The sequence below is a fragment of the Myotis myotis genome, unplaced genomic scaffold (genome assembly GCF_014108235.1).
Source record: "Myotis myotis isolate mMyoMyo1 unplaced genomic scaffold, mMyoMyo1.p scaffold_m19_p_9, whole genome shotgun sequence".
Lineage (NCBI taxonomy): Eukaryota > Metazoa > Chordata > Mammalia > Chiroptera > Vespertilionidae > Myotis > Myotis myotis.
The window spans coordinates 68,796,289-68,808,667 of NW_023416401.1; the positions used below are offsets into that span (position 1 = coordinate 68,796,289).

At 41.8% G+C, this 12,379-nt stretch overlaps 1 protein-coding gene across 5 annotated transcripts in view; it reads left to right on the forward strand.

Moving 5' to 3' along the window:
- The window catches only part of PLCB4 (phospholipase C beta 4), a 382,360-nt gene that overhangs the window by 349,549 nt on the left and 20,432 nt on the right, over positions 1–12,379 (forward strand). For all 5 annotated transcript variants that reach the window (XM_036322572.1, XM_036322576.1, XM_036322574.1 and 2 more), the window contains 5 exons: positions 813–1,017; positions 3,656–3,744; positions 6,070–6,220; positions 8,109–8,158; positions 8,293–8,358. In XM_036322572.1, coding sequence (XP_036178465.1) covers positions 813–1,017; positions 3,656–3,744; positions 6,070–6,220; positions 8,109–8,158; positions 8,293–8,358 — 561 coding nt within the window. The remainder of the gene's footprint in view (positions 1–812; positions 1,018–3,655; positions 3,745–6,069; positions 6,221–8,108; positions 8,159–8,292; positions 8,359–12,379) is intronic.

Consider the following 12,379-nt stretch of genomic DNA (forward strand, 5'->3'; position numbering starts at 1 on the left):
TCTCTGAAATCAATAAATATATATATATATATTTTAAAAAACATTGGGTTTTCTTTTGTAATGTTGCTATTTTGTATCTGAATAGGGTTTCTGTTCTCTGAGCTCAGGTTTTATGTCCATTTATTCAGTTTGGGAATGGCAAGAGTAGATGTCTTGGTTCTATGTTAATGTTTCTAGCTGTCCCATCTTACTCTACTTAATATCCTGAAATGTGTTAAAAATTGAGGAATGCAAGAAAAAAGGGAGACTTCAAATTTATATATAAATTACATTTTATACATAAAGCTTTTCTTCAGAGACACTTTCTACATTCTTTTTTTTTTTTTGCTGCCCCCCCCCCCCCCCGCTCCCCCTCTACATTCTTAAGAACAGGCAGAATTAGATGCCAGAAGCAGCCCAGGTAGCAGACAGACCACCAGATTAGACGTCAAGAGTCCCGATAGCCAGGCCCAATTATCGCTGACTACCTCTGAGATGAAGGAAAGTCACTTATTTATCAGGGCCTCCTTCAACCATTTCAATGGTTGGGGATTGGGAAAGATGACAGGGATTGGGCTAGTGATCTTTCACATCCATTCCATCCAAAATTTTCATTGAGGTGATTTCCAGGAAACTTGCCCCATTGCCTTTCTCAATGGCTTGGGCGCTGTGGCTTATACAGCATACTCTAGGAATGCAGATTGATCATGGGTCCATTTTCAACCATAAAGGGGCCTTGAAGAGCAGTGTGGATGTGATCCTCATTCCTAGAATCGTGGTTCTTGGGAGCTGCTTTCCTAAACTCAGTGAAAAGTACCATTCTTCATTTGCAGGTAATCCTCCCTGACCTGGCAGTCTTGAGGATAGCAGTGTACGATGACAACAACAGGCTCATCGGCCAGAGGATTCTCCCACTGGATGGCCTCCAAGCCGGCTATCGACACATATCCCTTCGGAATGAGGGAAATAAACCATTATCACTGCCAACAATTTTCTGCAATATTGTGCTTAAAACATATGTGCCTGATGGATTTGGAGGTAAATTAAACATTTGGGTTCAGAATATGGTATCTATATTCATATATCTATATATTTTATCCATATATGTATATATCTACATCTATATCTATAATAATAAAAGTGTAATATTCTAATTAGACCGGAGGAAGTCGGGCCTGCGAGGGAAGCCCGGGTCCCAGGTGCCAGAGGGAAGCCGGTGCCAGCAGCCGGGGGAAGGAAGGCCTACTCTTGCACGAATTTCGTGCATCAGGTCTTCAGTATACATATATATGTGGCCCCAAATTACAAGATTATAAAATATTTTACCACTGGCTTAAGAAAACCTGTTCCTCCAGTGCTGCCAACCCTGGTAGCCTCAGGGTTCGTACTAAAAGTGAAAGGGCAGGTTAGATTCTTTTCAAGGTTCTTTCTTATTTTTAAACATAATTTCATGTTTTTTATCAGTTTGTCAAATATGTTTGTGAAGGATATATTTTACACCATCATTCAAAGGGGAGGGAAACATAATATTGAAACATTGATATTGACTGGTATCACTAAAAGATTTAAATCGAACTCAACTCTCAACGTGCCTGGAGTTTCTTCCAAATCCACAAGAGAGTTCAATTTCCCCAAAAAAGATCTTAGTCCTCATTCCACAGAAGACCACCTTTGGTTTTCCCGAGGTGACCAATGGGAGGAATGTGAAGCTGGACCAAGTCACAGGATTTTGTTTAAACATAAATACATTAACATTTTATAAACTCCAACTAAGCCAAGAACAAAGATTTTCAGTATTCTCAGAGTCTGTTCAGCGAAATGAACACAGTACAGCAGAGCAATTGCATCAAATTAACCCACAGTTCAAACACTGACTCCACTACTGGCCAGGTGACTTTGGGACAGTGACAGAACCTCTCAAACCTCTCATTTCCCCGCCTCTAAAGCGAAAACATACTAATACTACCTGCCTCATAGCATTCTTTCAGGATGCCCATCATTATGCTATTGCCAGAGCCAGGCTCAGAAATGTGTGCATGCTTGTACGTGTGGCTCTAAGTACAGCTGTGATTTCTATACTGGAACACATCAGAGTTTGACTTGGGGAATTGGGGGTTATTTTGTTGTTTGATTGTAGTAATGCATGCTGCTCTGTGGGAAAGATTTTCTGCAAGTAGTCCTAAACTTTTAAAACCTGATTGCTGGTTCAAAAAGCCACGAGGATTTTTCAGTCCCCAAATCCAGAGTAAAGACTTCTTCCTTCCTCCTTCCCCTGTGTTTTATTAAAAAAATAAATAAATAAAAGAAGCCTATTAGAAGCGACAGCATATAGTAGAAGATGTGAGAGACATAAAAGAAGCTGGGGAGAGGGTGCTGTGGGCCAGGTAAGTGGATTAGAAAGGTATTATAGCTACTCAGAAAATGGACTATGTAAGCAGCCCTTAAAAAATCATGTAGTTTATCTTGCCCGGTGTGAGCATCACCCGTGCACTGAAAGGTCGCTGGTTCAATTCCTGGTCCGGGCACATCCCCAGATTGTGGGTTAGACCCCTGGTCAGATGCATGCAAGAAGCAACTGATTGATCTCTCTCCCTCTCTCTCTCTCTCTCTCTCTTTTATTGACTTATTAAAAAATCAATAGAAGCATATTTTAAAAAATAGCAACAATGTAGCATTTATGTATTGCTGATATGGAAGTGTTTCTAAGATATGTGAAGTTTAAAAATAAAAAAAAAATAGGTGGAGAATACTATAAATCCATATGGAGTTCTGAAAAGAATAAGAACACAAGAGATGGGTAGTGGCAGTTACCCACTGAGCACAGAATTGGCAGGAGAGGAGATCTTCACTGTTCACGTGATATATTTGAATAGTTAAAACATATTATTTTTATTATATTATTAAAACAACGTTTTCTGTTATAAAAGGGAAAAGAAAAATTTTAACTGAGAAAATTTATCTTATGAATGTAATTAGGAAAGTGATTCTGCTAGGGGGAAATTGATAAACATAATCTTTTAAAATTTGTAAATTATGTACTGTTTTAAGGTAACAAGAATAATCATTCCTTCTACGGTATTAACAAATTATGCAAAATTATATGAAATTCTATTTGAAAGTACTTGGAACTCTTCAAATGATGTTATTTATATAAAAGATGGAATTTTACTGTATTGTTGAAACAACACTGGAGAAATATTTCAGCTTATCTACCATGGGACAAAATTGGCTTTACATATGCATTAGTGTTCTCTATCTAAAAATCAGCTTCGTGCCAGTGGCATCTACTATGCTTCAAGTACTTTTGATATTCATCATCTCACTGAATTCTCACCATATCCTGCAGGGTGGGTAGTATCAGTTTTAATTTACAGATTAAGAAACTAAATCTGGGGACATTAATTGACTTGCTCATGGTCACACAAGTAAATAGTCAGGAACCTCAGGCAATGTACTGCCTGCTGTATTTGGGGAGAACCAAAGGGAAAATCATCTGGCCTTACTTATTTCTTGCTTTCAGCAAATAGCTCTGCTTAATGAACTTGTTTTATGTCCTAGGAGAAGGAACTTAGAGGGCACAATGTGAGTCCAGGATTCTGAATAGTGTATTAGCTGCATTTTCTTGGATTTTTTAGTAAAACAGAATTAACAGCTCAGTGTTCTATTTATTCCCCAGATATTGTGGATGCTTTATCAGATCCAAAGAAGTTTCTTTCAATTACGGAAAAAAGAGCAGACCAAATGAGAGCTATGGGCATTGAAACCGTAAGTAGCAATAGTCAATTAAAGACAGCAAGTGGGGAAGTTTAGTTGACCAACAGTGATTAAAAGAGCAAGACAAAGTGATAAATTACTATAACAAGTTCAAAGAAGGTTTTTGAAATGGAATTTATCAATTCACCAAAATGTTTCAAAGGTCAGTGAGAGGGTAGCATCTTACCTAATAAAAGAGAAACATGCAAATTTACCATACCTCTGCTACACCCACAAGCCATGCCCACCAGCCAATCAAGAGTGAGTATGCAAATAAACCCAACCAAGAAGGCAGCGGCCATGGACCTGGAGCGAAGAGGAGGCTTGGGTTGCCCCTGGCGATGGAGGAAGCCAAGCTTCCCGCCTGCCCTGGCTGGCTGTGGGCTCTGCTCAAGGCTATAAAGTTTCAATTATAGAAGATAAATAAATTCCAGATACCTGCTTCCAGCCACTGTGGCCTCTGCTCAAGGAGGGTCTGGGAGCCTGGGTTGCCCAGAGCTGTGGCCAGCTGGCAAACAGCCATCAGCCACTCACCCAGGCTGGTCAGGCACCCCAGCAGGGACCCCTACACCTAAGGGGGTGTGGCCAGCCTGCAAAAAGCCCTCAACCCCTCACCCAGGCTGACCACGCACCCATGGGATGAAGGGCCCCACTGGGGGTCTTGGCCAGCCTGCAAGCAGCCATCAGCCCCTCACCCAGGCTGGCCAGGCACCCCAGTGGGGACCCCCATCCTGAAAGGGGTGTGGCCAGCGTGCCAACAGCCATCAGCCCCTCACCCAGGCTGGCCACACCCCCTCACCCCATGGGGGCGTGGCCAGCCTGCAAACCACCGCAGGCCCCTTGCCCAGTCCTCCCCACGCCCCAAGGGAACCCCCACCCTGATCCAGGACACCCTTCAGGGCAAACCAGCCAGCCCCCACCTGTGCACCAGGCCTCTATCTATACTAATAAAAGGATAATATGCTAATTAGACTGGGAGACCTTCCAGGAGACCTCCCGGACGTTCTTCTGGACAAAGCCATAGTGGCAGGGCCTAAGTAGAGGTGATTAGAGGCCAAGAGGGGAGGGCAGTTGTGGGTGATCAGGCTGGTGGAGAGCAGAGCCGTTGGGGGTAATCAGACCAGCAGGGGAGCCAGTTGGGGGCAAGCAGACCATCAGTGGGGGTAAGTTGGAGGTGATCAGGACGGGGGGCAGTTTGGAGTGAGCAGGCCAGCAGGGGGGCAGTTGCGGGTGATCAGGCTGGCGGGGGAGCATTTGGGGGCAAGCAGGCCAGCGGCAGGGGGCAATTGGGGGTGAGCACGCCAGCAGGCAGAGTGGTTAGGGGCAATCAGGCAGGCAGGCAGTCAGGTGAGCGGTTAGGAGCCAGCAGTCCCAGATTGAGAGAGGGATGTCCGACTGCCGGTTTAGGCCCAATCCCTGTAAACCGGCAGTCGGACATCCTTTGAGGGGTCCGAGATTGGAGAGGGTGCAGGCCAGGCTGAGGAACACCCCCTCCCCCGTGCACAAATTTTGTGCTCCGGGCCACTTGTATTTCATAAAATGTGACCACCATCTCAAAATCGCACTTCTTCATCATGGCTTAACTCACATCTGGGGACCCTTTCTCCATTAGAAACAAATTGAAAATAAAAATCCATTGTTTAAAATATAGAATGCTTTGCCTTGCTGATGTGGCTCAGTGATCATAGGTTGACCATGAACCAGGAAGTCACAGTTCAATTCCCAGTCAGGACACATACCCTGGTTGCAGTTCTATCCTCAGTAGGAGGCAGTGGATCAGTTATTTTCTCTCGTCATTGATGTTTCTATCTCTCTATTCCTCCCTTCCTCTCTGAAATCAATAAACACACACACACACACACACACACACACACACACACACACACACACACGATGCTTTTGTGATTTTTGTGATACATTGAAATACCAACCAACCCAACTCAGTAAATTAATGAAAGTGGCATGGATTATTTTGTTATTTTTTAACAGTCTTATATCCAACCTTCTCCCATGTCAGTGCACAGATGTGTTGTTTGTTTCTTTGATTTTAAGGCACACTCAGTTTAGAGTGTAAGCAACAATCTCTCCAGAGCTAGCAAAAGAGAAGGTATACTCTGCTTATAAAGGAATTGGATCTTCTTTCCTTGGCTTCTTCTTTTGCCTCAAGCCTGAGGAAACCTTGTAATGTTTCCTCCTGCCAGGAAAAGACCCAACTATGAGACAGTTGCAGGGGAGAAGTTAAGTGGCACAGACTGGACTCGGTAAAATAGAGAATGTGCAAGGCAGTTGAACTTGAGCTGGCATTCACTTGGGATAATATAAACACTTCTGTTCCAGAGTGACATAGCTGATGTGCCCAGCGACACGTCTAAGAACGACAAGAAAGGAAAGGCCAACACTGCCAAAACAAATGTGACCCCGCAGAGCAGCTCGGAGCTCAGACCAACCACCACGGCCGCCCTGGGGTCCGGCATGGAAGCCAAGAAAGGTAAAGGAATGTTGTTTGGGCTCCTTATCTATTCTGGAACTTTTAGACTCCTTTTAAAAAGTATTTTATGAGGGTATTTAGAATTGTTAATTTTGTCAATTTTCATTGTCCCATAAAACTCAAGAGCAGAATGTTTTCTTGTGGATTGGGCAAACTGCTTAATTTCCCTGATTATTTAATAGAGAGTCAACATTTATGTTTCATCTGCTAGACCCCCTGCACCTTAGTTACACTGAGCACAATTCCCATAGTAATAGAAGATGTTTAATTCACTGTCCTTTTAGGGAAGCACTTTTACACGCTAAATTTCATGAATGCTTCCCCCCTCTCTCTGGATACCCCACAATAGACACTTACCTTCCAAGATTCACTCCTATGCCCTATGCTGCCTCTTAACTATCCACAATAAAGCAGAGCATTAGCTTGAGACCTCAGACTTAAGAGATAGGAGAGCAGCCTCATATTCCCTTGACACCCGTATCATAAAATGTTACAGATCACAGACTGATTTAATCTCAGCCATGATTCTCCTTTTCAGTCTTACCACCCTCACACTGGATGTGCACATCTGATTAAAATGAATAAAACTAAAAACAAGAGCCTAGAACAGCCGTGGGCAAACTACGGCCCGCGGGCCGGATCCGGCCCTTTTGAAATGAATAAAAGTATTGAAAAAGAAGACCGTACCCTTTTATGTAATGACGTTTACTTTGAATTTATGTTAGTTCACACAAACACTCCATCCATGCTTTTGTTCCGGCCCTCCGGTCCAGTTTAAGAACCCATTGTGGCCCTCGAGTCAAAAAGTTTGCCCACCCCTGGCCTAGAACGTGATGCCTATCTTTCTTGAATATCTCACACCGAGTCTTTGGGATTTTAAATCAATTATGCTACAGGGTGCACATTCATTTTGTTTGCCTACGATGAAAATTAGAAGCCGGATGGAACATGTTGGGGGATTCTTCTACAACTTTGGTTGCTGTGGCGACCCTGGCCTACCATCACTCAGAGAGTAAAATGACTTAGTATATTATTCCAGGTCCTCCAGACAGCATCCTGGTATACAATGGTTTGATTTCATTATTTCCTGGATTTTAAAGGCTTTGCTGTGCTCAATAGCATTTTGCTTACATACTAAAATTAAATGTGGTAAAAAACAAAAAAGAAGCTGAAAAAATATTTTATTCTTTGATGATGATGAAGGTAGGATAGAGTTGAGAAGTAATTGACTGATATGGTATGCCTTGAAATGCAAAGATAGGCGTAACTGTAATAGATGCCATTGGGCCTGGTCAGATTTCCTGCATGGGGTTGACACCTCCTCTTCCTTCTCCCACCCCCCCGCCCCCACTGGGGGTATTGGCTGATAGCAGATCACAGCTGCATGTTTCTCCCTGGAGAGTTGTGCTTACCGTGGGAGTTTTGCCTGGAAATGCCTGGAAGGTTTTGTAAGTGCTCTGAAGGCCTCTTCTGATGAAAATGGAGTTGCAAGAGCCCAGTTTACTTACCTGAAGGTAGAAAAAGGCTGGAGGGCCATTTATGCTCAGCAGCTACCTGTAGGATCAGGCTGGAAACATCCCCTGGCTTCTTCCTCTGTCCTGTCCTGCTTCTCTCTAGGGCTTTCTCCCAAGAGCCTTTCCACAATAAATCACGCTCACTCAAATCCCAGTCCTAGGCTCTGCTCCTAGGAAACCCGACCTAAGACAATAAGCATTTCAGTTGTGTCTAGTTAATTTATTTGTAATAAGAAATTCAAATGTTTATATTCATAACATTACATGTAAAGCTGTTTCAAAACTTTTAGATGAGATTTTAAAACTGAATTTTCTATCATCAGTTATTCTCTCTAACTTTTAATATACACAGTGTCTAATCTTTTCTTTTTAAGGTATTGAACTTATCCCTCAAGTGAGGATAGAAGATTTAAAGCAGATGAAGGTAAAATTGCTTGGTCATTTTCCAAGGACTCTCATATTATGCATATTGGTGAAATCAGTATATCTTCGTTTCTCACCAATGTAATCATTGTGGCTACAGAAACCTACTTTGGACCCTCTTTATTTCTGTCACAGGCTTACTTGAAGCATTTAAAGAAACAGCAGAAGGAGCTAAATTCTTTAAAGAAGAAGCATGCAAAGGTACAGTTTGTGTGTACATACATATTTTGGGGTAGTTTTGTTTGCCTGTTTGGGTTTTTTCTGTTAGCTCTCTGATGAAACCCTAAAGCCACTTTTTTTGTGTTATGGAACAATGAATTCTTCACAGCCAAGAACACTGCTTAGAAACCACTACCAGCCAACTGGACAGCATTTGTGCATTTTAACTGGTCAGAAATGAAATTAAAACATAGAATCCCTTTGGGATCTGTTGTCACTGATTTGGAACCTATCTTTTTAACAGTTATTTCAAAGGCATCCCAGAGCTTCACCCATTTAAAAATTGTTTCATGAAATGACTTTGTCTAAACTAGTGGGCCATAGCCTAACTATTGAAGACCAGCTCACAATCTTAACTCTAGGTACCAAAATTTCCTGGGTTGTTGGCAAATAGTTTGCAGAAACAGAGCATGGAGGGAGATGCTGGCAGGCACTCAACTTCTCACCAAGAGCCCTAGAGGGGGAGCTCTTCTCACGTTCCCCCTATTATGTAAACTCTGTAAGATGACCTACGTCTGAAATATAGTTCTCTTTCCTTTCTATCCATGCAAAGAGGTCTTTTGACAGTGATAGAAATTATAAGAGCGAGTTGCAAGTTGAAGAGAGCAGCAAGAGGTGGCATGAGTAATTCTCGCCTGAGTTGAAAAACTCCATAGCACCTTCCTGCTCTCCAGTCTCTGCCCACAGAGAAAGGCAGAAAGCGGAATACCCCCTTTCCTAGTAGGGCCCATCACAGCTGTTGTCGCTGGGAGGATAATGTCCGCCTCTTCCAAAAAGGCAGTGAGAGCAAGAGAAACTTAATTTCTTAAAAGGACCTCTGAGATCTTTTAAACTAAAGCCCTGCATCCCCACTTGCTACAGATTTTTATTGAGTTTGGGACTATTTGGAGACAAAGCTATTTAAAGTGGTGTTTTTAGCTTTGTTGGTCATTGACAACAACCTGAAATATGGAAATCAAACAGAAAAGGAAATAAGAGAGAATGCAACCTGAATGGCCTTAATTATTAGGAATGCAGTTAGTACCCATATGGCAAGGCATCATTCAGCGGATTTTTCTCTCCATTTAAATTGGATCTCTGTCGTTGAGTCAGGCATTTCAGTGGCTTTTGGGCTATTTGAAAACAAAGTGTTTGGCCTCATCCTCATTGATTATTTCTTTGAGGCATGACCAGAAAATATACTGTGACTAATAGTAACCATAACACCAATAATGGCAGCTAGAATTCTCGCATGCTCAGTATTTTCCAGATGCTATGCTCAGCACTTTACATGTATTATCTATTTATTACTCTCTACCCTATAAGGTAAACTTCTATTTAAGTCCCCATTTTACAAGTGAGGAAATTAAGGATTAGAGAGATTAAGGAATTGAACTAATGTCCCAGAGTTAGGGAGGAGCAGAGCCAGTATTTGAACCCAAATCATCTGAGTCTAGAACTGCATAATTCTGTAAGATATTAGATACTCTAATAAGTAAATAAGTTCCCCTCATTGAAGCAAATGGAGTGGCACACATGGGATGTTATGAAAATTTCCAGTTTAGACAGTGTCAATATACTGGCTACTAAGGAAGGATGTTTCTTAATTCTTTAGAACTTGACCTACATAATATTGAGCAGAGTTGTCTGCTGATTTCTTATCTAAACCTTTAAGTTTAAATGGACTCAGACCTATCTGCTTAGTCAGAAAAGTGACAAAATGGTGTCTGAGCTTGGGCTGCTGTAACAAGCTACCACAGACCAGGTGGCTCAGACCACAAACATTTATTTCTCACAGTCCTGGAGGCTGGAAGTCCAATATCAAGGTGCAGCAGATTCAGTATCTGATGAGAGTCCCCTTTCTGTTTTCAGATGATCTCCTGTTGGGTCCTCATGTGGTGGAGTGGGCTGTCTTCTCTCTCCTGTTTCTTCTTATAAGGGCACTAATCCCATTCATGGGGGCTCCACCCTCATGGCCTAATCACCCCCTATCTCCAAATTCTGTCGCATTGAGGTTTAAGGATTCAACATCTGGACTTGAGGGGGGAAGGATAAATACTTAGTCTATAACAGTTGAAAAATTATTTTTCTGTGAAATAATTTAGAGGTGGCTTTAGTGGCTCTTTTTCTCCACCTTAGATGTCATTGTGTATCATTCCTTTCAGTTTCTTCAAGCTGTTGTTAGGGAAATATTCATATTATTTAATAACCAGCAAACCGGATAAGAGTTTTTTGTTGTTGTTGTTTTGTTTTGGGGTGGTTTTTTTTTTTGTATTTTTTTGTTTGTGGTTTTTTTTGTTTGTTTGTTTGTTTTTTGCAGAAGACAACCTTGAGGTTCTGGGAGTTCCACATTAATATAAAACAAAACCTAAAGGAAGATTTTAAGTGCCTAAATCTCACCTAAGTGGACTTTTTTTAAACAGTTTAGTGTGCATTCTTTGGAGGAAGGCTTTAAAGTTACAGAGCTAAATTGCCACAGTAAAATGAGTGTAGTTTGTTGCTTTTTAGAACGCTTTTCAGAAGCATTTCGGAGCAGGGGAATGCACTTCATGGGTTGGTTTTCATATCTGCATGTACTGCAGAAGTTCAAGTTACAAGTGTATGATTATAAGCTTATCATACACTTGTAAGCTTCTCCCACATTAAATTAACAGAGGCCCCCCTCTTATTCAGCTTGCTTTGGCAGAGTAATTTATGAACTCTGAATTCTGTAATTTTTTATAGAAAACTACTACTACTAACAATATTAACATCTATTTAATGCCACTTTTGTGTCACACATTTTACATATATTCTCAAATCCTCATATTATCCCATAATACTATCTGCATTTTAGACATGAATAAAATGAAATTCAGAAAGGTGAGTCCTTTGTCCAGAGTAATACAACTAGTTAATGTTGTTAAAACTAAAGTGCTTTTCATCTACTTGAATTGGCCATGGGGCTTTGCAAATAATTATTTTCAAATAATTAGACTTTCCTGTCTGTAGACTTTCGGTAATTTTTCAGTCTGTAATACTTTCTAACATTTTCCACCATCTTATCTGAAGCAACTTCTACGATGAAAGATATATGTGAATATAGACTTAAAACAACAACCATTAATTTAGCTCAAAATTTTTTGGGTCACCAGTTTGGGCTGGATCAGCGGGATGAGTCTCCTGGTGTCAGCTGGGTTCATTCGTGCATCAGCCGTTACTGCCAGTTCGGCTGGTGGTGGGCGGTGGGCCGATTTGGGACGGAGGGCTGGCTGACTTAGGAAGACCTCTGCTGAGCTCCTTCCTCAATGCTCTATGTGGTCTCTCATAATCTAGCAGGGAGTCCAGGCTTGTCCAGGGGGGCAAGGGTCCCTAGAGACCAAGCAGAAGCAGACAGGGTTTCTTGAGGCTGCAACTCAGAACTGGCACACCAGGAAGTCCATCTCATTCTCCTGGCTAATGCAAGTCATAGGCTGGCCCAGATTCAAAGAATTTGACTCTGTCTCTTGACAGTAAGAGTCACAAGGTCACATTTCAAAGGGGGATGGATACAGAGGGGGAATAAATGTGGCCCTTTTTGCAGTCTACCAACCATTTGCTAGATGCTCAACCTCTGAGCCACACCAGCTGGGCAATATTATATTTACTTTTAATCCTAACAACCCTATAAAATAGGTATCACTGTCCCAGTTAAAAGATGAACAGACTGAGAGGGTAGGTGACTTGTCCCAGGATTTGTGACTTAAGAACCCAAATCCTTAACCCAATGCCATGTTGCAGGAAACCCTAAGTGAAATGTATGTATAACGTATCAGTGCACACATATTGATAATATGGCTGGATTTATTTGCTGTTCCAACAACAAATTAAGCAAGACACCATTACATGTAACTCCTTGACCCCCCAAATCCACAGCAAGATAACATCCCCTTGAACTACCTGGATTGTCTCCATTGCCAATACCTGTTCTGAGAACTTTCCCCCATCCAGCACCATTCTCTCCATGACTTCTTCCAAAGGTGTTTATCCACCAGAAAACAATGCA